The sequence below is a fragment of the Eumetopias jubatus genome, unplaced genomic scaffold (assembly GCF_037043125.1).
Source record: "Eumetopias jubatus isolate StellerSeaLion01/CBP00866 unplaced genomic scaffold, mEumJub1_p1.0 scaffold_2, whole genome shotgun sequence".
NCBI classification, from domain to species: domain Eukaryota; kingdom Metazoa; phylum Chordata; class Mammalia; order Carnivora; family Otariidae; genus Eumetopias; species Eumetopias jubatus.
In genome coordinates this window covers 35,120,579-35,146,091 of record NW_028274808.1, presented here as the reverse complement: position 1 = coordinate 35,146,091, position 25,513 = coordinate 35,120,579, and the positions used below count along the sequence as shown (strand labels likewise).

The 25,513-nt window shown below is 36.5% G+C and overlaps 1 protein-coding gene across 7 annotated transcripts in view; it reads left to right on the top strand.

The window, feature by feature from the left end:
* NSD3 (nuclear receptor binding SET domain protein 3) overlaps positions 1-25,513 on the top strand; it is a 119,737-nt gene that overhangs the window by 65,408 nt on the left and 28,816 nt on the right. For 6 of the 7 annotated variants that reach the window (XM_088020956.1, XM_088020960.1, XM_088020959.1 and 3 more), the window contains exons 6-14: positions 1,258-1,773; positions 4,001-4,127; positions 7,843-7,943; positions 10,068-10,113; positions 13,066-13,196; positions 13,574-13,702; positions 14,832-14,958; positions 23,612-23,809; positions 24,281-24,454. In XM_088020956.1, the coding sequence (XP_087877082.1) occupies positions 1,258-1,773; positions 4,001-4,127; positions 7,843-7,943; positions 10,068-10,113; positions 13,066-13,196; positions 13,574-13,702; positions 14,832-14,958; positions 23,612-23,809; positions 24,281-24,454 (1,549 nt within the window). Of the gene's footprint in view, positions 1-1,257; positions 1,774-4,000; positions 4,128-7,842; positions 7,944-10,067; positions 10,114-11,031; positions 12,669-13,065; positions 13,197-13,573; positions 13,703-14,831; positions 14,959-23,611; positions 23,810-24,280; positions 24,455-25,513 lie in introns of those variants that run through there. The other variant, XM_028124044.2, reaches the window with a different exon arrangement.

Here is a 25,513-nt window from a genome sequence, read left to right as displayed (position 1 = left end):
TAGTAGATGCTAGTGAAATGTGGATTTTGCCAGGGAGTTTTATTCTTTTTCCTATTTCATTATCTTTACGTAATTCCCTTTATTCTTATCTAGTAAAATTGTTTTGTGAAAGTAAAGTTTCTAAAATACTCAGCACCTACTGTGAGACAGGCACTATTTTAAACATTTTGTGTATATTAATTCATTTAATCTCCATAACAACTTAAGTGGTGTAGATACCATTATTCCTATTTCCGCAGATGAAGAAATCAAGGCACAGACAGCTTAAGTAACTGGTTCAACCAAGGTCACACTTAGTGATAGAACCAAGAAGTATGTTTGTGGTGGTGGATATTTTAGAATTATGACACCAGCTCCTGATAATCTATCTGGTTGACATTTTTAAACTCAACTAATTTTAGGGTGGGTCTTTTGTAATTCAGAAATTTGTCATACTTTTACACTTTAAAAGCTAAATTGATCACAGAGGATTTTGATTAATTTTATCAGACAACATTTTACAGATTTATACATCAGCGTTCCACATATACCATCCCTTCTCATCGTTTCATTAGCTAATTTTGGGCTACCTCAGTCTAACCCCCTGGATAATTCCTGATGGCTTTGGTCATCAAAAGTTTTCTTATCTGTCTTGCCAACTCAAAGTCTTCTGAGCAACAGTGAAGGAGACCTGTGGAAATTGGTTCAGGTTCATTTTTTCTCTCATACATTCCTTCTTTCCTATGTCTTGTCAACTTTCATTTGTTCCTCTGGGCTCTCTCCTTTCTCTGCATTCTGCCCCTGTTTGCATTATGGTACAAACTACCAGCACAAATGCAGACTCTGCCTTTTGCTCTGTTGTGATCCCTGTAGCACCCCTGAGCTTTAGGGTGTCATTTTTAATGTTGATGTTTTATTGGCCATTGAAGGTAATCGTTCTGCAATCGCTCTTCTCTTTGCCCTCATTGCTAGCTTTTTGTGGACATAATGTGAGAAGGACAGCTCCCTCTTTGAGGGACTTGTCCAGCAGAGTGGTCAACGAAAAAGGATGTAAGAGAGAGAGTACACCTGCATATCATCTGATAGTAATACTGACTTATCAAAGTTAGGGAGTTAGAACATTTCATGTATTTGACTGAAGAACCTGAAGATATTTATTTATGTTACCTGGAAAGATGACAGGATCACATGGGAAATACATATTGGTTTAAATGTACCAATTAGATTGAAGAGTATCTGATCATGCCTGTGTCTTTTATATGCCTGGGTCTTTTTTAGATTCGGAAACCCCGACCTCAGAGAGAACGTGCTCAGTGGGATATTGGCATTGCCCATGCAGAGAAGGCATTGAAAATGACCCGAGAGGAAAGAATAGAACAGTATACTTTTATCTATATTGATAAACAGCCTGAGGAGGCTTTGTCCCAAGCAAAAAAGAATGTTGCCTCCAAAGCTGAAGTTAAGAAAACCCGAAGACCAAGGTCAGTGCTGAATACTCAGCCAGAACAGACCAATGCAGGTGAGGTGGCCTCCTCGCTCTCAAGTACTGAAATTCGGAGACAGAGCCAGAGGCGGCACACAAGTGTGGAAGAAGAAGAACCACCTCCTGTTAAAATAGCCTGGAAAACGGCCGCCGCGAGGAAATCTTTACCGGCTTCCATTACAATGCACAAAGGGAGCCTGGATTTGCAGAAGTGTAACATGTCTCCGGTTGTGAAGATTGAACAAGTGTTTGCCCTTCAGAATGCTACAGGAGATGGGAAATTTATTGATCAGTTTGTTTATTCAACAAAGGTACCTCCTTTTTTCATGGGTGTTTTGGGGGAATATTATTTAATAAGTAGTCAACCTTAGCATTTAAAAAGAAACCCCAAAACAAGACAAAGTCATAATTTAAATACCCTTTTGTCTGCTGCATTTGAAATGTACAGTGAGTTTACTGTGTTTAAGAGGGGGCAAAAAAGGCAAAAAGGCTATGTTTTCCTTCTTTTTTTCCCTCTTTTGTAATATCCCCATCTGTACTAGATTAATCTTGAGCTGTGCAGCCAAAATTGAGCTTAACTCCCTAAAGTTGTGGAAAAAAACTCGGCACTTTGCCTGTTTCCAGTTTGTATAGTTAGTTTCTCTTAGCTGCGAAGTGTGCTTCTTACTATATTATTTTTGTCAGTTGTCTGAATTAACCATTGTAATAATTATACCTGCTGATCTGTTTGGTTGCACTGGCAATTTTGTTAGGCTCATGTTGACTTTGGATAGCTAATGCATTTAAGAGAAATTCCAGAACTGTGTTTGTTCTGTAACAATTAACTGTGGTGATAGCGTGGGTAATGGGGTAAAAATACCTCTTCAAATTGAGTATCTCCATCAGCCAGCCCTGAAGCTCTATTTAGGGCACTTATATTTTAGCTTTTAGACTTTAAAATTGTGTCATAACATTTGTAATGTTTATTCCATATACCTCTTCACTGTCCTCCAAATCCTTACCACAGTTGTGGGCTTGTGAATTCAATTTAGCGGCACCTCGTGGGTGTGTGCTTTTAAAGAACTCTGCTTATTTCCTAACATTGTCTATGCACATGAAAATAATTATAGTATGCCTCATCAGTGATATATTTTTCCATGTTTTTATTTAAATTCCAGGTAGTTAACATACAGTGTAATACTAGTTTCAGCTGTAGAATTTAGTGATTGAACACTTACATGAGACAGCTGGTGCTCAAGTGATACCATTTTACTAGAGAGAAGTCTAAGGGTTCTCTATTAGTTTGTTTCTGACTGTAGGTTCAGCTGATTTCAGTAAGACTAAACTACTTGGAAAGGCTTAAGTTAGAGGGCGCCTGGGTGGCTCAGTTGGTTAAGCGACTGCCTTTCGCTCAGGTCATGATCCTGGAGTCCCGGGATCAGAGTCCCTCATCGGGCTCCCTGCTCAGCGGGGAGTCAGCAGGGAGTCTGCTTCTCCCTCTGACCCTCCCCCTTCTCGTGCTCTCTCTCATTCTCTTTCTCAAATAAATAAGTAAAATCTTTAAAAAAAGAAAGTCTTAAGTTACAGTCTCCACTTGGTTCTGCTGACAGCTTGTCATAGCAAATGAATACTCTGCATCTTTTTTAATGCAAATTGGCTTCATTCTTGGAGCTAGTTTTTATCTGCATTTGGATATACAAATCAAACTTTGTCACCCCACTCCAAAGAGTGCTATTTAAATGAAATTTGAGATAAAGTTGTCTTTTATTTATTTATTTAAACTTTTGAAAAAGATTTATTTATTAGAGAGAGAGTGCCCCCACACATGAGGGGCAGGCAGGCAGGGGCAGAGGGTGAGAGAGAAATCTCAAGCAGACTCCCCACTGAGCATGGGGGGCGGGGTAGGGTCTCAATCTCATGACCCTGAGATCATGACCTGAGCCAAAATCAAGAGTTGGACACTTAACTACCTGAGCCACCCAGGCATCCCAAAAACTGATCTTTTTAAAATGAATGCCTTAAAAACAAATATTTACAAACCACTCCTTTATTTCATTGTATTAAAAATACCTAAAATGAGACAGAGCTATAATTGTAGCTGCCTTCTATCTGCTTCAAGTTGCTTATTGGGTACACATTTGGGTCATCATGAATGTCAGATTTCTGTATCTAAGGATATTCTTGTCTTTTAAGACATGAGTGTAGTAGGGTACTTAACCAAATGAGAATGACTCAAGTTCTTTTCCTGTGTTGAGGTAACGGGAGAGACTATTCAGACCAGAAAACATTTTGGTTTTGACAGAAAACTAGGTGATACAGTTTCATTTTTTTAGTGATATGCCTCATGTGGAGTTGTTTTTTTCTCACATAATCTCGTACATTTTAGAATACATCCTGATGACTTAATAAAATTGCTCTGCTAATGGTAAAGATGATAAATTAACTGCAGTCAAAGACTGTAAAATTCAAGCAAATCATGACCATCTTAAGCTGTCTTTGTAAGCCAATGATGCCATTTGCCTGGTAATCAGCTGTTTTTTATTTTGTCTTATTTTAAAGGGAATTGGTAACAAAACAGAAATAAGTGTCAGGGGACAGGACAGACTTATAATTTCTACACCAAACCAGAGAAATGAAAAGGCAACTCCGAATATATCATCTCCTGAAGCAACATCTGGTCCTACAGGTGGGTAAGGAATGAAGAGTATAGTATAGAGTAGAGTATATATGTATTTTGAGAGGTCATAGTTCTGTTTTGCTATAACATAGTAGCTGTGTTCCTAAGAAATTTTCAGTTATCAAAATCAAATTACATTTTAAAAAATTGAGTTATAAAAGCAATTACTTCAATAGGAAAGAACGGTTTAGGGGCTAGGGAGCTTTATTCATAGTAAGTTATTTTTCCTACAGGAGTTTAAGTAATAAGAACGCTCTAATTAAAAGAGTATAGTTATGAAATCTCTACACATCTGAGTAAATGCACCATTTGATTACCTCTCTTTGCATGAAAATAGCAGCTTTACTTTTCTAGCACTATTAACACATTCTTACCATTTCCTCTTTCATCTCTTATTAGAAACTAATTTTCAGATGCCCATGTTCTTTTTATTATTCTTAGGTGTACTAGGTATTAGTAAGTAGGGAACTAGGGCCTAACTCTCCTATTATAATCTGTCCTCTGATTAACAGATACCACGAATTGAAAATCAAACTGTATTATTCTTGTTTAAAATAGAAATGCCTATATTCAGTAAGGTTGTGCCTTTGGAATGGTAAAAGTAATTTTTGTTAAGGGACTGACATACTAAGAATCTTATAGTTTAACTGAGGGTCTGGTGGGTTTGGTTTATATAACAGTATTACTGTTTCATACAGCCATCAAGAAAAGAGTTAGTCAACTGGTTTGGTCATTTGGAATTTTAGTTTAAGAGAAGCGAGTTTGTTTCACCTTGTTCTTTTTTAAAAAAATTTTGGAATCATATCAAAGAAGGGATCGAGTAATTTTCTAGAAGGATTAAAGTCTTGAGAACTGAGGTAGTAGCCTTGAATCAGTAGTAACTCAGGCAGAATTGTGATTGGCACGAAGGGGCAAATATTTTTGTAAGGGAAACTTTGAGTAAGATTCTTATTATTATAAGGGCCAAAATAAAAGCAATCACTGTTCAGGAAAGAACTTGGGCTAGCTTTCTTTAAAAAAAATGTGAGGGGAGCTACAAGACAGGGAGAGGTGTAGCAGGGGAGATGGGGCATATGGGGCATACAAAATATTATGCCTTTATCCAAATTTGAGTTGGGAAGGGAAGCTGCATTAAAATAAGGAGAGAGTAGCAAAGTCCAGAACCAGATTTGCAACTTGTATCATTTCACAATACTGTATAAAAAAATGAAATTATGATGTTAAAGAAATGAATAAATGGACTTAAACAATTTTGCATTAATTAGCCATAATTGAAAACATTTGTTCCCTTCTTTGAAGATTAAAAGAATCTTTTGGCCTCAGCTCTCCATAGTCAGGTACATCAATTTTGTTACTTTCTTTACATTAAACTGTTGTAATTGATCTGATATAAGTGTGATACTTAGCCTAGGGGGATCTTTATTTAAATATGGGGGATCTTTATTTAAATATCTACATTCTCCTACTCAGGGAGAAAGTAAACTCTTCATATTAGATTGATCTTAAATAGTATACTTTTATTTTTAATAGAGTTTATTTTCCTTCCCCTCAGCTACTGAACGTTTTCTTTTCACGTAGTCTTTTCACTGTAAGATTTAAGTTTTGCCATGAAATTTTTTTTTTAAGTGGAAGGTTCTAATTCTTTTTTTTTTTCTTTAAGTTTTTATTTATTTATTTGACAGAGACACAGCGAGAGAGGGAACACAAGCAGGGAAAGTGGGAGAGGGAGAAGCAGGCCTCCCACCAAGCAGGGAGCCCGATGCAGGGCTCGATCCCAGGACCCCGGGATCATGACCTGAGCCAAAGGCAGACGTTTAACGACTGAGCCACCCAGGCGCCCCGGTTCTAATTCTTTATATCTGGAAAAATCTCAGTTTCTTCTGTAGGCAGGCGCTATATTTAGGTTGTAAATTAATGAGTGCTCTAAAGCTTTGACCTTGGTTTAAATTTGGTTACCAGCTGTGGTTGATGAGCGTATTTTGCCTTTTTAAATGACCATTTTGCTTCTTGGGGAAATAACTTCAGGAGTTGACAAGTGAGAGAAAAGACTATCTCCTTTCAGAAACCAGTTGTATCATTATCTCAGTTGGTGTTAACTACTTAGAATTCTTGAGCCTTTTCTTAGTAAATTTAGGGGGCACATAGAGTGTGTGGCACTGCTAATTTCTGTGATTTGAAGAATTGTATTTGCCTTTATACTAGATTTCTAAGCTATTTTCCAAATCCAGAGACGCTCACCTCCTCTCTCTTAAGACAAGAATGAGTACTTTTTAGTGGTTTTAAATGTAGTAGATTTTATCTGTTGTTCGGGTAGCTTTCAGAACAATTATAAGAAGTCGTGTTGCCTTCTTTTCTTTTCTTTTTTTTTTTTTTTAAGATTTATCTGAGAGAGAGAATGAGAGAGAGAGCACATGAGGGGGGGAGGGTCAGAGGGAGAAACAGACTCCCAGCTGAGCAGGGAGCCCAATGCGGGACTCGATCCCGGGACTCCAGGATCATGACCTGAGCCAAAGGCAGTCGCTTAACCAACTGAGCCACCCAGGCGCCCTGTTGCCTTATTTTCTATAAGATAGATCAAATGCCGTCTGTACTTAATGGAAGTCATGTTTCATCATCAAAACAAGTAAAGCTATTTTGTTTGTTTTAAGCAGTTCTATTTTCATTTTCCTCTTCGCTGATAGGTACTTGAATATTGATAATTATATTAAAGTCTGGATTTCTGGGATACTCAGGTGCTTGTGAGGGTAGGATATCTGTTGTCTTAGTGAACATTTCCATCAGTGTAAGAAGCAGAGTGAGCATGAAGGATGGAGTCAACACCTTCATTTGTGACTTTTCTGCTAGAAATCAGCACAGCATATTAGTATCACACTACCTCCTTCTTCCCAAAAGCATAATGCGATCCTTCTTTATTTTGGCTTTGAACTAAGGAAGGAAACCATTTACACATAGACAAGAACAATGAAACCACAAAATATAAAGGTAATGTGGAAGGTTTTATTGAAGTAGCTTCTGCCTGCTTTGATAAGAGCTTTCTCCCTTGGCTAGGTGTGGAAGGGTGATTATTATGTAGGAAGGACCATGTAGGTGGTCCTAGCGCTGAGAAGATGGAGAACAGCTGTGCTGCAGGCATCATTCCTTCTCAGGATTGCAGAATGAATCATTCCTGACTTAGTGTTCTTTCCAATTGTGGTCCTCATTCTAAGTTTTATTCTGTCCAAAATGGGGTCCATGTGAGTTGTCTTTCTGTTTACTTCTAAAGAATTTTACTGTTTAAAAATATTACTTAGTTTCTGTTTTACTACTTAACATGAAAAACCTTGCTAACTTGTTTCAAAAAGTTTTTCATAACTCATCATTTCTAAAGCGTAACAAGTCCCTTGACATCCAAATTAATGATTTGGTTCTGGCCACATCTTTGTGCCTGTTTCCCCTGTTTTTGTTAATAATATAACAGTAGCAAAAACTCATACAGGTACACCAAGCACCATTAAACATTTTACATATAGAATTAGTTTAATTCATTTGTTAAAATTAAAAATATGTAATACTGATTGAATTTTCAGTGATTTATAATTGAAAGACCAAAAGTAAAACAAAACAATTACAATTAGAAAACAAAGTAATGGATAAGAAAAGCAGGGAATTGGGTCAAATCTTAATTACATGAATGTCAAGTCATCCTTAAATGAGTTTTTGTTTGTTCCTTTAAATCATCTCTTAGGCTCAGTAGAAAAGAAGCAACAGAGAAGATCGATTAGAACTCGTTCTGAATCAGAGAAGTCCACTGAGGTTGTGCCAAAGAAGAAGATCAAAAAGGAGCAGGTTGGCTTCCTACATGTAGAGAGTTAAAACATTGTATTTGTAAATGTTGTGGCTTATCTGATTTCTTAAAAGAAAGCGAAACTTTCCCCAACCTGGGTTTCCTTTTTCTGGACTATCTTATGCTTCTGTCCTGGTGAGTTCCAGTGCCTAATTCTAATATAACCATCCCTGTGATTCTGCTTCAAGCATTTTCACAGAAAATAGGCTTCAGGAGATGGGAAGCCAGTGGTACAAGACTCTTAAAGAATTCCTCACATTTATTTTGAAATTTCTGTTATGAGCAAAGTGATTTCATGTTTCATGATTTTTATTTGGAACCATCATTGAGTCCCCCCTGCCCTTTTAAATTTTGATTTTTTGTTTAAGCTGCTGGTATGTATTGTTTTTATTTTTTTAAACAAATCAAATTAATTTAACTATGAGAGTTATATTTAAGACACAGATAATCATAGATGATCTGGTTTTTCTGTTGGTATCACAGATTTTTTGGAATGTTATTTTCCCAGTGGATTGGCACTCACCTGTGATTGGGTTATCAGAAACACCATTAAGTAAAAACAAAAAAAAGAAGGGAGATTTGACTGAAGGGTATTAAACCAGTGTAATCAATGTAATATGTATATGAAATTACCTGTTCAAAGAAATTTTTAGAAACCATTATTCCTTGAAATTAAACTCACCATAAGAATGTTTCCAAATTTTTTAAAGTGGAGGAATATCCATTTTTTATAGCCCAGACAGCTGCTGTTAAGCAAAAAAGAATTCTGAATAGTATTAGTTCCAATAAGATTTATATTTTTAAAACCACTTAATATGGAAGTGTGGACTTTTCAAATTATTTCCTTCATAATTTAAACTTCCAAACTTAAAAGGTGATTTTGTGGGTGCTCTATGGTATCTCCAAGCATGTAAAACAATTTTCCCAGAAATATTTAACTAAAATTTAAATAATATACTAATTTGTCATTCATTCACCATAATTAACTTTCATACTTAGGAAATTATATTCCAAAAAATCTTTCTAAGCTGTTGCAAATCTATAGCATTCATTACCAAAACAAGGTTGTGATTTTTCCAGCTGGTTCCCAAATTCAGTCTGTGACCAGTTTAAAATTAATAAGCAGAATGAGTATAAAAAGTGGGACAAATTGTTAATGCCACTTGTGTTATAGTTAGTAGTAGAACAATAACAGTGATTGTTTAGAAGACTTTATATTTGTATTACTAATTGTATCTTATAAAAGCGCTTCTGTTGTATGTTTTTTTACCTGTTGTAAAAAAAATAAAATTTTTTTTTAAAAAGCTTAGAACAATCCTTAAATATTTACAAAATGTGTTTCAACATGCATATCTCACCACATCTTAAAGAAACATAAAATTCAATTCATAGCTAAAACAGGAACTCCTCCAAACAGCATCCTTTCTTTAATTCCAATGGTTCAAGCCTCAAATTACCACGTGTTTTACATATACATTGGCAGAATAACTTCTGATCTCGCTCTCCTAATGTAGGATCAAGACACTGTTCATAAGACACTCAAGAAAGTGCTTTTGCAATATCACAAACTTATTTTCTTAAGTTTGTACTAGCAGCAAAAGTATTGAGCTTCCAGCTGTATGGAGCCCTGTAGCACTCTCTACAGAGAGGGTCCTGATTCCCAGCAACTTAGCTGTGAGTGCAGGCGCGGAAGGGTCTTAAAGTGGCGTGAGTTACATTAACCTGAGTATCATAGTAAGTAAAAATTTATCCTAACGTCTTTGGGGCGGGAGGGGTTTATAGCAACATCGGGGCTGGTTGCAGAAACAACCCCTCTCCTGCCTCCCGGACACTGAGGAAACGATTCTTATTCTCTTCATATACCAAGGGAATGGTGGGAAAAGTCTTTGCTAGAGAGCATGTGGCTGTGTGTTGTCACTTGGAATTCAGCATAGGCAGCTAGGATTTAAACCCTCCCTGACCTTGAGACAGAGAACTTTACCCAGAAGATGGGACGGAGTTCAGATTTCAGATACATTAATCACTCATCATTACTTAGATTGATGGAAGTATTGTTTTTTTCCCTCTGTTAATTAAAAGTGAAAAAAAAAATTCCTTGTTAATGGTATATTTTTCTGTCCAAACAGGTTGAAACAGTTCCTCAGGCTACAGTGAAGACTGGATTACAGAAAGGTGAGTTACTATAATGTTGCCTTGCATTTCCTTGATTAAAACCAATTTTTAAGAATTACTTATTTGTACTTCATGTATTTTTGTTTGTCTCTGTAAATCACTGTTGTTGCTCTTCAGTCAAAAATTTATGTGAAACTGAAGTATTTCCTGGTGTGTGTGTGTGTGTGTGTGTGTGTGTATGTGTGTGTGTGTGTGTGTGTGTGTGTGTGTTAGAGTTGATCTTATTCTGTACCTCCATGTGTAAAGTCTTACTTGTTTTTGTAAATTGGAGAACACCATGTAGACTTGATACTGTTTCCAACTTTTCTCCATAAGATTCTGGGGTTTCACTGGTTTATAAACTAGGGATGTGACGAATCCATTTTTTTTGGTATTCGACTGAATACCGAATAGTAGCTATTAATGTTTGTCAAACATGGACTATGACAAATCAGACAAGACAACCTGATTGAAAAAAAATCTTGCCACGTTTATTTTGACAGTGCTGTAAAATCTTTTTTTTTAATTAAAATGATTCGTAGCATATTTACGGCCATTATTAGATGACCTTATGCAAATCTATTTGAGATATGCACAAAGTTTAAGAAACCTTAAACTTATATCCGTATTTTCTGTGTGCAATTTGACTACAGTACAAACTCCATAGCATGATTCGTGCGTTTTTGGTGAGATCATTCAAACTGTATTTAATACCTGTAGTTTACTCTGGGCAAATTGCATTATTTAAAAAAAAAAAAAAAAACACCAGCCTCTCTGCATTCTCGGGGAGAAGTCTGCAGCGATGGTCTCCGTGGAGATCCTCAGCAGAACTGAACAGCCTCTCGGAGGGAACACTGCTTGGCGGAGCTCCAAGAAAAGACATCGCGATCGCTGCGAGATTAGGAGGCCTGATTGCGTTGTGTTTCCACCATTCCACAGGGTCGGCGGACCGGGGAGTGCAGGGCTCTGTCAGATTCAGTGACAGCTCCGTCTCCGCAGCGATTGAGGAAACTGTGGACTGAGATTCCTGTACAATTTCATCCCAGAAACTCCAGACTTGGAGTCTCCATGCAAGATTTCTTTGTCGGCGGCTCGATAAACAGTTTCTTTGTTTTCAATTTTGATTTCGCCAATCATCATTATTGGCATTTTCCTGCCTGGTTTCTTCTTCAAGACTCTGAACAATTGCTTTAACATTCAGATGATTTTTTTTTTTTTTTTTTTTTTTTTTTTTTTTTTTTTTTTTTTGGTCTGAGCTGGATGGGTACAGCTTAAATCATGGGTCCAGCCTAAAAACCACCGTTTAACTTACACTGATCAATTTCAACATGGACTGTTTTTGTTTTTTTGTTTTTTGTTTTTAAATAAAGCATCATTAATGCACATCTGCAGGGTTTTGCCAAACAGCCCAAACTGTATACATTACAATCATTAAAAGCTCTTATTTTTTTTAATATTAGTGCCGTTATCATGGAGAACAGCATGGCAGCTGTCTTTGGCAGTCTGTCATTTTTCTAGCATTTTCAGAAACTCATCGGAAATGGCGGTACCTGTGTTTTCCCTTCGAAAGCCTCTCAGTACAGCACTCCTGTTCCTCTGTTAAAACTCCTTGTTAATCCAGTGATCTTTTAGGCCAAGGAAATACTTTGTGGTGGTGTTCTGGGTCCACACACCAGCAATGAAGGAGATAGATTTGTGTACTTGTGTTTTTTAATCAGCGTTAACATGGGCAGGCACCCTCATTTATAGATGTAAGGAAACATTCAGTGAAAAAACTTGTAGAATGGGATGTGATAACAAGGTTCCAGTAATCTGAGCAGTCTAAAGAGGCCCACATCCTCCACCACAGAACGTGGCTATATACCAAGTGCTACTCTCACTCAGCCTGTTGCGGATCTTCATGGCCTCAGGAGACTTGTTTCTCCATGGTCTCTTCTGGACTGCACACTTCCACCATAGCTTGCTGGGCTGATCTAGATGTCTGTTTGTTGTATGGAAATTTTGGGGGAAAAAAAATCCAAAACACAAACTGTGGGTTGAAATATTAACCGTCTCCTTGGTTCCCTGGTATTCACCGTGCCTGATCTGCACATTTCATCGTGGCTGTTTCTGTATAGCCTATACCGCATTAGCCCAAGAGATTGTTGCTTTGTAACTTTTTGCACTATTGTTTTGGCTGGATTTGTATTACACACAGTTTTAAAAAAATTCCACACTATTCTCTGCCTTTTTTTTTTTTTCATATTCCTTCCCGCACAAATTCCACATAGAGGCCTCTCATCCAGCTCTTCGTGATTTGGCTGCACTTGAACATTGATTGTCCGTTACAACCCTCAGCAATGTGCCTCCTAAATGGCATGACATATGTAGATGTGCTGCAGCACTTGTTAATGGTCACAATAAATGCCACTTCACCAAGGAAGTCTCAGATGAACAATTATGAACATTCAAAATTTATTCGGGGGGCAATAATCAACTGAATTGCAAAATTCGGGGGAAAATGGCACTATCCGTGTACGAATCGAATACAAATCAAAGATTTGTCACATCCCTAATAAAAACAAGATGGAGATGTCTCTGCGACCATATTTGTAAGCTACACAGTGTGTTGGGTTTTATGTCTTCCCCCTCCAAATTGAATGGTTCTTTGGATTGCTCCAAATCAATCGACTATCCTGTAGTTTTGATAGAATTGGTTTTTAGGTTGGAACTTGGGCTCTGTTGACTGAAAATAGCTTTAGAGCAGGAGCACTGAATTAAATGTTTTAATAGAGCGGTTGTAAATTAAATCACTCACTATTAGGAAGGTCAGAAGCTTCTGAAGTTTTGACTCGTGACTTCAGTGTTACAAAGAGAGCTGTGCTTTTTTCACACTACAGATGAGTTTGGGGAAAGAAATAATCTCCCACAAAAAAAAAATGAAAACAAACCTTAAGCACTATTTTAGGATTAATTTCAGTATGTTGTATTAAGGTGCCAGCGAGATTTCAGATTCCTGTAAACCTCTAAAGAAAAGGAGTCGCGCCTCAACTGATGTAGAAATGACTAGCTCAGCATACAGAGACACATCTGACTCCGATTCTAGAGGACTGAGTGACCTGCAGGTAAATATGTTCAAGGCTTGGGGCACATTGCTCTCTTTTGCTTTGCAAGATGAACAAAATGCTTTGGCTGACTTATTTGGGGAGATTGGGGAATTTTTTAAATACTCAGTGAACAAATCATTTTGGTTATTTTGTAATTTACAAATGTCTTAATTTGCTGATCTCTTATGTAACAGAAACATAGTTTCTGTGTTGTAAATTTTAACTACATTTTTTTCTCAAAACATCAGGCATATGGTACCCACAGGTTTTTACAAAGAAAGAAAAAAGAGGTATCAAGGTTTATTTGAGCATATCTTGCTAGGATTTTCATAGCTCCTCACTTGGAGGAAATTTTTGTTTTATTTTTCTTAAAAAGTGCTATGTTTTCCATGTAGGTAGGCTTTGGAAAGCAAGTAGATAGCCCTTCCGCTACTGCAGATGTAGATGTTTCTGATGTGCAGTCCGTGGATTCAAGTTTGTCAAGAAGAGGCGTTGGAGTCAGTAAGAAGGACACTGTGTGTCAGGTAGGCAAGCGACGTATAGCTTGAAATAATTGCTGTAATATTCTGCCAATAATATAGTTAACCTCCTGCTGGACAGAGTAGTATCTTTCTAAATTATATTACTTTAAAGCTATAGGTCCTAAAGCCTTTTCTGGCTCTCTTCTGCACATGCAAGTGCCCATCTTCATTTTGATACTCAGTTATTAGTTAGAAGTAAATGGGGGGCACCTGCCTGGCTCAGTCAGTAGAGCATGCAACTCTTGATCCTTTGGGTTGTGAGTTCAAGACCCATGTTGGGCCTAGAGCTTACTTATGAAAAAAGTAAATGGCAGATGATTTATTTCAAAAAACATTTTCTTAAATTTAAGTTGGTATTGCCTTTTTTAATGTGTATTTACCCTTTTTGAAAAATACTGTTTTGCCCTGTGAAGAAAAGTTAAAGTATTGCAAATTCCAAAGAAGGAATCATGGAAGGTCAAGTATGCCTATTAAACTTTATACCATATTGAAATAGTTATCTAGTTCAGTGGTTCTTTTTTTCTTTTTTTTTTCTTAATGTATTAAATATAGGAGTCTTCTTATATTTTTATTATTTTTGTCATGATGAGCACCAGGTGATATATGGAATTGTTGAATCACTGTATTATATGCCTGAAACTCATACAGCACTGTGTTTGTTTTTTTTTTAAAGATTTTATTTATTTAACAGAGAGAGACAGAGTGAGAGAGGGAACACAAGCAGGGGGAGTGGAAGAGGGAGAAGCAGGCCTCCCTGCAGAGCAAGGAGCCCGATGTGGGGCTCGATCCCAGGACCCTGAGATCATGACCTGAGCCGAAGGCAGATGCTTAACGACTGAGCCACCCAGGCGCCCCATACAGCACTGTGTTAACTAACTGGAATTAAAATTAAAACTTTCAAAAAATAAAAATAAAAAATTAACTTCAGTGATTCTTAAAGTGAGGACCAAGGACCAGCAGCATCAGCATTGTCAGGATACTGGTTAGAAATGCAAATTCTTGGACCCCACCACAGGCCTGCTGAATCAGCAACCGTGGAAATGGAATCCAGTAATCTGTGTCTTAACAGGCCCTCCAAGTGATTCTGATGCCTGCTAAAGTTTTAGAACTACTGTTTTTTGCCACGTTACAGATCTGTGAAAGCTCTGGTGACTCTCTGATTCCTTGTGAGGGAGAGTGCTGCAAACACTTTCACCTGGAGTGCCTGGGATTGGCATCACTCTCCGATGGAAAGTTCATCTGCGTGGAATGTAAAACCGGTAAGTTTACTTAGTTTGATAGATATGAAAAGACAGGTAGGGAGGAATGTGCCGTGCCAGCCCCCATGACATCCAATTCTCTTACCACTTTTATGTAGCTCTCATCCTCCACACCCATAGATATTTCAACAAATTAAGACCATTCAGGAATTGGGATTCCTAAGATCAAAAGAGTAGTTAGCAATATTATTGTCAAATTTCCTCCTACCGGTGCTTTTTCTGTAAAATCTATGAAATCATTGAGATGGATTTGTGTTTTATCGAAACAACTATGCAAAATGTGTAGATTGAATTATTTTTTAGATGGGTTTGAGAATTTTGTGTTAAATAAAAAGTCCCTTGACTTTAATAGACTGGAATAAGCATCAATCACGAACTATAACCATGATGATTATATTTTTATTAGAAAGGTGCAGCTACTGGAAATTGTTTTTTAGACATTGGAGGTTTTGGATTCACCATTTTTTTCTTATCCCCCCTGCCTCGTATAGACTACTACTGATCAAAACAATTTGCAGAGAAAGAAAGTTGAACACTTTACCCAAAGTCAAAAGACAACATATAATGAAACTGGGATTTAAATCCAGGAAGTAGCTTAACCCTAGAGTCCTTACTCTTTACTGTTGCCTTCTACCACCTTGACTAAGTAGGGTGAAGATTGTATTTCATCGTCATATGAAACAGATACATACATACACATGTAAAAATTAAGCTATAAAAGCTGTTTTGAACATATAACTTGTATATTCCCCTATATAAAATATTATTTATCACATTTAGACTCTGCAGTAAAATTTTTGAACAGTTTGCCAACTGGCAGTCTCAAGGTCAGATTATCTGCACATTGTTTTATTTGGCCTTCAAAATGTGTTTTCAATGTGTGAACATGGAACAGGCACGTATTCCTGGTTCCCCACATTCCCTACCGTTTCCTTTTCTAAAATCCTATCACTCTAGGCATTTATGTAATCTGCCTGGCCCCTTAAGCACTTACGTTGCAATCTCTGATACAAACTACTGATAGAGGGGCGCCTGGGTGGCTCAATCGTTAAGCATCTGCCTTCAGCTCGGGTCATGATCCCAGGGTCCTGGGTTCGAGCCCCACATCGGGCTCCCTGCTCAGCGGGAAGCCTGCTCCTCCCTCTCCCACTCCCCCTTCCCCTGCTTGTGTTTCCTCTCTCGCTGTGTCTCTCTCTATCAAATAAATAAATAAACTCTTAAAAAAAAAATAAACTACTGATAAGAAGGACCATGTTTCATGGTATTAGAATACTCTGAGGGCTTTTCTCCTAACTCTAGAACTCAGCAGAGTAGAATTCTGCCAACAAAGTCTAGATATAATCTAATTTGGCACACATCTATTAGAAAAACTAAAAGAGAAATTTGCTTTAAAAAGAATTAAGTAGAGCAAAGTTGGAAGACTTACTTCCTGATTTAAAAATTTGCTACAAAGCAAAAATAATATATTTTTTAAATATGAAAAATAAGAATTGACTACAAAGCTACAGTAATTAAAACAATATGGTACTGGCATGAAGACAGAAGTATAACCAACGGAATAGAATAGGGAGCCCAGAAATAAACATTCACACATTTGGTCAAATGATTTTTTGACAAGGATGCAAAGACTATTCAATGGGAAAGGACAGTCTTTTCAACAAATGGTGCTGGGAAAACTGGATATCCACACGCAAAAGAATGAAGTTGAACCTTTACCTAACAACAGTACCCAAAAATTAATTCAACCATTTGAAAGACCAAAGACCAAAACATAAGAGCTAGAATTAAAAATCTTAGAAGAAAACATAAGGGAAAAGCTTCATGACATTGGATTTCACATTGATTTCCTAGATACAACACCAAAGGCATGGGCAACAAAAGAAAAAATAAACAAATTGGGCTTTATAAAAATTAAAAACCTGGTACACCATTAACAGACTGAAAAAACAGCCCACAAAATGGGAAAAGTATTAGCAAATCCCATGTCTGAAAAGGGATTAATATCCAGAATGTATAAGGAACTACAACTCAACAACAAAAAACCAAACAACCCACCTGGGCAAAGGACTTGGATAGACATTTCTCCAAAGAAGATCTATAAATGGGTCAATAAGCACATGAAAAATGTTCAACACCATTAGTAATCAGGGAAATGCAAATTAAAATCACATGAGATGCCACTCCATACTCACTACAATGGCTATTATTTAAAAAAAAATCTTGGTCAGGATATGGAGAAATTGGAACCTTTGTGTTCTGTCAGCAGGAATGTAACATGATACAACCTCAGTGGAAAATAGTAAGGCAGTTCCTCAAAAAATCAAACATGGAATTACTGTATGATCCAGCAATTCTACTTCTGGGTATATACCCAAAAGAACCAAAAGCAGAGACTCAAACAGATATTTGTGCACCTATGTTGACTGCACCATTATCCACAATAGCCAAAAGGTGGAAATGATCCAAGTGTCCACTGATGAATGAATGGATAAATAAAATGTGTGTACATGCGGTAGAATGTTTTTTTAAAATGAAATTTAAAAAATGAAATTCTTTTTTTTTAAGACTTTATTTATTTATTTGAGAGAGAGAGCACATGAGAAGGGGGATGGTCAGAGGGAGAAGCAGACTCCCTGCCGAGCAGGGAGCCCGATGCGGGACTTGATCCCGGGACTCCAGGATCATGACCTGAGCTGAAGGTAGTCACTTAACCAACTGAGCCACCCAGGCGCCCCTAAAAAATGAAATTCTAATGCATGCTATAACATGGATGAGCCTTGAGGACATGATTGTGAACAGAATACAGTGGTCACAAAGGACAAATATTATTTGATTCCACTTATATGAATTACCTAGAGTCAAATTTATAGAGACAGAAAATAGAGCAGTTTTTACCAAGGTGGTTTTTGGTTGTTGTTGTTTTGTTTTGTTTTTTATTGGTTTTTACCAGAGAGGAATGGGGAGTTATTATTTAAATGGGTATAGAATTTCAGGATGGGATGATGAAAAACGGGATAGTGGTGATGGTTGCAAAATAATGAGTATTTAATTCACATTCTGAACTGTACATTCAGAAATGGTTAAAATGGTAAATTTTATATTATGTATTTTTAACCACAGTTTAAAACACAATTATTTTTTAATTTTTTAAAAAATTGCTTTTGGGGACACTTGGGTGGCTCAGTTGGTTGAGCGTCCCACTCTTGGTTTTGGCTCAGGTCATGATCTCGGGGTCATGGGATTGAGCTCCATGTCAGGCTCCACACTCAGTGGGAAGTCAGCTTGAGATTCTTTCCCTTTCCCTCCCCCTCTGCCCCTCCCCCTGCTCATACACACACACACACACACACACACACACACACTCTCTCTCTTTCTCTCTCTCTCTCTCTCTCTCTGTGTCTCTCTCAAAAAAATAAAATCTTTAAAAAATTGCTTTTATTATTACATGAAAATTACTTTGTTACTAATCTGTTACCCTTCCAACAGATTAGGAGTAAAAATTTCAAACCATTGTTTAAGGTCATTTAGAAAGTTTTCTTCTGTTTATCAAAGGCAGATACTTTGTATGTAGAAAGTATTATAGGATACATGCCTAAGAAGTTCTTATACTATCACTTATTATTGTTTAAGACAAATGTGATTTCTAGAAAGAAAGCACTTTCATTTGACCTTGTGAATAAAATGTATAACAATCAAGTTTACTTATTAATTATTATAAATGAAGACCATGTCCTACTGAGAAGGGAGGATATTAGAAGTACTCATGTCTGGGCGCCTGGGTGGCTCAGTTGGTTAAGCAACTGCCTTCGGCTCAGGTCATGATCCTGGAGTCCCGGGATCGAGTCCCGCATCGGGCTCCCTGCTCAGCAGGGAGTCTGCTTCTCCCTCTGACCCTCTTCCCTCTCATGCTCTCTCTCATGCTCTCTCTCTCAAATAAATAAATCTTTAAAAAAAAAAAAAAAGTACTCATGCCCTAGGGCTCTAAACTTAAGTCTTAAAGGAGTTTGATAGTTCAGCTATTAGTATAACAGTGTCACTGGTTATCACAATTTTCATTTATATTAGGCCTATTTTGATCATTATGCAAGTGAAGGCCTTTTTTTCTTTTTCTTACACAGGGCAATTTATGCATTTTGGCAAAGCTGTAAAGGCAAACCTCTTAACCTTTAAAATAATTTCTTTTAATTTTTTAAATTTCTAAAAGTTATTTTTAAAACAGTACTATCGCTTTCCTATCTACATACATGTTAATATATAATTTGAAATTATATATTTGTAACAAGACAACAAAAAAACCCCTACTCTATTTACAACAAAGCCAGTTTAAAAAATACACATTTGAACATCACAATCGTAAGTATGAATTTTAAAGAATTAAGTACTAATTTTAAAGAATATTTATAATTCAGCCAATTTGTAAAGGTCAGGTACTTTAATATAAAATAATTTAAAATAACATTTAACTTTCTGTAAAAAATCAAAACAGAAAACTATTCCATTAAAAAAAACTTCCATTTTTTTATAGCATTATAAGAAAAATGGGCAAAAGACTTGAATACTTTCCAAAAGATGATATCCAAATAGCCAGTAAATAATCACTTAAAATTCTGTATGTAAAATGGACACACAATGAAAATTCCTATCCTAATAAAAGAGGCAGAAAATTACCCACAGAAAAGGCAATTACCTTCAAAGAATAACAAAACAAATAACAAAAATGTTGTTATAATTTGCAGTTCTTTGTTTACAACTAAACATTTTTTTCTGTATCTTTGTTGAGTCTCTAGTGAATGATCTGTTCATGTTTTATCCATTTGTGTATTGTGCTGGTAAAGATGTTCTTTGCATTTGTTATTATTTTAAATTTATTTCTAATTACACAAATAGTGTATATATATATACAGTCTTATGAAAATATAATTATAGTTCAAGCAGGTGTGTGTGTACACACAAACACACGTATGTATGTAACATTTTTTGTGTATTGTAACAAAAATGTATTAATTGTTCTGCAGCTTGCTTTTATCACTATCTTGGAGCTCTTTTTATGTCAATACAAATACATTCTATTTAATTGCTACATAGTGCTCCATAGTATGCATATATTACAGTTTATTTAACTATTCTCCTATTGAAGGACATTTGAGTTGCTTTCAATTCTTTGCAGCTACAAACAGTGCTTCATTCAATATCCTTTTACATGTACAAGTCTTCCCAACGTAGACAGCAAAAGCAGAATTTCTAGGTCACAGAAAGTGAATGTACAATTAATGGATACTGCCATGTAGCCTTCTAAGGTAGTTCCTTCCAACCTGAACTCCTACTAGCAATATATCAGAGTACCTGTTCAACAGTTTGTATCATCAAACTCTTTTTTCTTATTTGATGAATTTTAAAACGTTACTTGGATTTAATTATCATTTATCTGATTACTAGGGAAGTTGAGGGTTTTTTTCCATATGTTTATTGGCTGTCTTTCTGCTTTCTGTAAACTGCCTCTTCATATTCTGCCCACTTTATTTATTTATTCATTCAGTCAGCTGGTCATTTTTAAGTCAGCCCTCTGGCTCAATGTGGGGCTTGAACTCATCACCCCAAGATCAAGAGTCATATTCTCTACTTACTGTCTGAGCCAGTGAGGTTCTCCTGCCCACTTTTATATTAGGCTGTTTTGTTTCTGTATTAAATAGTAGTTCTGTATGAATCTTGTTGAGTTACCTTTGCTTATGTGTTGCATATATTTTCTCCATATGTGAACTCTTTTTGTAACAAAACATAATCCTTTGTCATCTTTGTGGCATATATTTTTCCACATCTGCCCTGTTCCTTCTTTTTTACCTATTGTATTCTAATTGACATTAATCCTAGCTTTAAATGTTTGACAGATTGTAGAACCTTCTGAGCTTAAAGTTTTCTTTGTAGGAAGGCTTTTAATTATAGTTTCAATTTTTAAAAGAATTTATAGAACTATTCATATTTTCTGCTTATTTTTGTGTGTGTTGGTAATTATGCATTTCTAAGAATCTATCCATTCATGTAAATTTTCATTTATTGGCAAAAATGTAGTGATACCCTTTTATTTTTTTAATAGTTGTAAGATTTGTAGTGATGTACCATTTCTTGTATTGTTAATATTGGTGCCTTTTCTCCCTTTATTAGTTACTCTTGCCAGAGATATCAGTTTTATTACTCTTTTTCAAAAAAACAACTTTTGGGTTTTTTAATCCTCCTCAATGTATATTAATTTCACTTCATTCTTAAAAGAATGCTTTCACTGGATGTAGATGCTGACTTAGTAACAGCCCTTTCAGCCCTTTGGAGATAACATCCCATTGTTTTCTGACTTCCATTTTTCCTTTGCTGTCAGCTCTCAGTCTTACTGTTGCTTCTTTGAAGGTCATTGTCTTTTCTGTGGATAATATTAATATTTTCTCTTTGTTCTTGATTTACTACAATTTGAATAAGATGTGTAGCTGTAATTTTCTGTGTTTTGCATTAGGATTATGAGATTTCATTTTATGTCTGTTTTACATATGGAAATTGTGACTAATGGAATCTGTTTTGTCTTTGGTAATTTCTTTTATGTATTCTTGGTTGGGAAGACCTTCCCACTCTCATATGTTGAAAAATTCTGTTCTGGGTTTTCTATGGATTGATTTTATTATAGAGTGAGAACTGAAGATCTAAATTGTTTTTAGTGCCTTATCTCCAAATTGATGATCAATTATTCTAGCCAAATTTATTAAATAACCTTTTAAGCATTCCATGCTCATGGATTAGAAGAACACACACTGTTAAAATTTCTGTACTACCCAAAGCAATCTACACATTTAATGCAGTCCCTATCAAAATACCACCAGCATTTTTCACAGAGCTAGAACAAACAATCCTAAAATTTGTACGGAACCACAAAAGACCCCAGGTAGCTAAAGCAATCCTGAAAAAGAAAAAGAAAACTGGAGGCATCACGATTCTGGACTTCAAGCTCTATTACAAAGCTGTGGTCATCAGAACAGTATGGTACTGGCACAAAAAGAGACACATAGATCAGTGGAACAGAATAGAGAACCTGGAAATGGACCCACAACTAATGGTCAACTAATCTTCAACAAAGCAGGAAAGAATATCCAATAGAAAAAAGTCTCTTCAAATGGTGTTGGGAAAACTGGACAGCTACATGCAGAAGAATGAAACTGGACCTCTTTCATACACGATACACAAAAATAAATTCAAAATGGATGAAAGACCTAAATGTGAGACAGGAAACCATCAAAATCCTAGAGGAGAACCCTGGAAGAAACCTCTTTGAACACAGCCTAAGCAAATTCTTATTGGACATGTTGCTGGAGGCAAGGGAAACAAAAACAAAAATGAGCTATTGGAACTTAATCAAGATAAAAGTCTTCTGCAAAGCGAAGGAAACAATCAGCAAAACTAAAAGGCAGCCTACAGAATGGGAGAAGATATTTGCAAATGACATATCTGATAGAAGGTTAGTATCCAAAATCTATAAAGAACTTACCAACTCACACCCAAAACAAATAATCCAGTTGATGAATGGGCAGAAGACATGAATAGACACTTTTCCAAAGAACACATCCAGATGGCTAACAGACACATGAAAAGATGCTCAACATCACTCATCATCAGGGAAATACAAATCAAAACCATGATGAGATACCACCTCACACCTGTCAGAATGGCTAAAATTAACAACACAAGACACAACAGGTGTTGGCAAGGTTGCAGAGAAAGGGTAACCCTCTTGGTAGGATGCAAACTGGTGCAGCCACTCTGGAGAACAGTTTGGTGTTTCCTCAGAAAGTTAAGAACAGAACTACCCTATGAACCAGCAATTGCACTATTAGGTATTTACCCAGAGGATAAAAAAATACGGATTTGAAGGGATATGTGCACCCTGATGTTTGTAGCAGCATTTTCAACAATAGCCAAACTATGGAGAGAGCCCAGATGTCCATCAACTGATGAATGGATAAAGCAGATGGGGGTGGGGGGGCTGTAGAGAGAGAGAGAGAGAGAGAGAGTGAGAGAGAGTGTGTGTGTGTGTAATGGAATATTATTCAGCCATCAAGAATGAAATCTTGCCATTTGCAATGATGTGGATGGAGCTAGAGTGTATTATGCTAAGGGAAATAAGTCAGAGAAAGACAAATACCATATGATCTCACTCATATGTGGAATTTAAGTAAGAAAACAGATGAATATATGGGAAGGGGGCAAAGAAGGAGAGAGGGAAACAAGCCGCAAGTGACTCTTAACTATAGAGAACAAACTGCTGGGTGATGGAGAGAGGTGGGTGGGGGATAGGCTAGATGGGTGATGGGTATTAAAAAGGACACTTTTTGTAATGAGCACTGGGTGTTGTAGATAAGTGATGAATCACTGAATTTTACTCCAGAAACCAATATTGCATCGTATGTTAATGAACTAAAATTAAAATTAAAAAATGAATTAAATAACCTTATAATTTAACCATTTATTTTCAGTGCCTTTTTTTATATGTGAAATTCTTATACATAACAGTAGAATCTCTCTGGGGAGTAGCTCTTTGATGTCATTCGCTGCTTCTATTTAAGAAGAATATGCTTTCATCAGATTTTATTTAATCTGTGTTCCTCAACCAATTTTTCAGGACAGCACCCATGTTTTTCATGTAAAGTGTCTGGTACAGATGTGAAGCGTTGCTCTGTTGGTGCTTGTGGGAAATTTTATCACGAAGCCTGTGTCCGCAAATTCCCCACTGCCATCTTTGAATCAAAAGGATTCCGCTGTCCTCAGCACTGTTGCTCTGCCTGTTCCATGGAGAAAGATATCTACAAAGCAAGTAAAGGTAAAACAGAGTTAAAAAAAAAAGGGGGACTAAGGTTTTTTTCTTTTTAAGTGCAGTAGCAAATAATAAGCACATTATTTTGAAGAGTATTAGGTAATTATCCCCTCTGCATCTGTAGATGTAACCGCTCAGCCACAATAGCACAATAAGTAGAGATTAGGTTCTAATCAGATCATGAGAAGAAAATTCCGTATGTTCAAAATTACCCTTGAGAATTTCTTTCACAGGTGACATTGAGACCACCATCTCCGGCATCGGAGCCAACAAGTTTTTCTTTGAGGGATCTCTCAATGGGCACTACATTTAGGGTCCTGCATAGGAATGACAGAACCACACGTGTGGAGAAAAATATTATCTTACCATAACAGCATCCCATGGAACCCAAAAGAGCCCAACTCCAAAAAATTCACTTTATATCCAGCTGAGGCCTGATTACGTAGATTTTGTTTTTTCTGATTTGTCTTTAAACAGGTCGCATGATGCGATGTTTGAGGTGTCCGGTAGCCTATCACTCCGGAGAGGCTTGCATTGCTGCCGGCAGCACATTTGTATCCTCCTGCATGCTCATCTGTAGTAATCATTCCAAACGGAGCACCAGTGCTTCCTCGGCCATAAATGTAGGCTTTTGTTTCGTTTGTGCAAGAGGTGAGTGTCAGTCCTTTTTCTTTCTTTGGGTTCAGTGGCATATTTCCCCATCCAACTAGAGTTTCAGCAATATCCCCAAGAGATTAACACTTTCAGTAATCCCTTTTATAACATGAAACATTCAAATTGTTAGAATATTAATTCTTCTCTAACCTAATATCTGCATTTTTTTTTTAATAACTTAGAATTACAGATAAGTTTTTAGTGTTCCTGTATGGAGCATCAAAAGATTATTCCCTTCTGCAAACAATTCTTCTGTTCAAAGTAGACTCTTCTCATGCCATATTCTTTAATCCAGAGTTTTCAACTGATTGAGATTTCACTTGGAAGGCAAGATAAGCACATTTATTTTTTTAATTGTTTATGTTGTATTTTATCCTGTTTTGGTCTGGCATTGAGGAAGGCCTGATGGGATACAGCCAAGACAGCATATGTGGTGGTGTTAGCTAAGAGCCAGCAATACAAGCTTTCTTACTCGCCACCTGTTGATATTTAAGTATGCCAAGAGATTGATCAAGGTAAAAACAGTATTGTGTCCCTCAGGGGGTCAATGAACTTGAGTTCGTGATAAATATAAAATAAGATTTCTTTAGTTGAATATAATACAGAGTATTCAGTTTTACAGTGTCTCAGCTGTATTATAAAACAATTTTTAGTATTAAACATTTTAGAAATTAATATCCCCTAGTGCAGTTTTTTTGTTTTTTGTTTTTTTAATACAAGTACTAAGTTTTCTGAACTTACCTTAGTGGTGAAATAATTGAAAGGACTCCATGGTGTATCAGGCCTATTTAAATTATATTTAGACTAAACTGAAGATGAGGTGTTCGGTTTGGTTTTGGTTTTACTTGGTTTTGTTTTTTTTTCCTTTAGGAAATAGTTCTTTTAATTTGGTGAAAGTACTTTAAAGTATTTTAAAATAGAATTTAGGTAGTATGACAGATCTTGAGTTGTTTTGGTATGGTGTCTTTTGTTTTTAAAAAAATAGCCAGAGGAGGTTGGCAGTAAAAGATTAAGTAAATGGCAGTCCTTCTGGCAGCCAGCTGAGTCCATTGTATG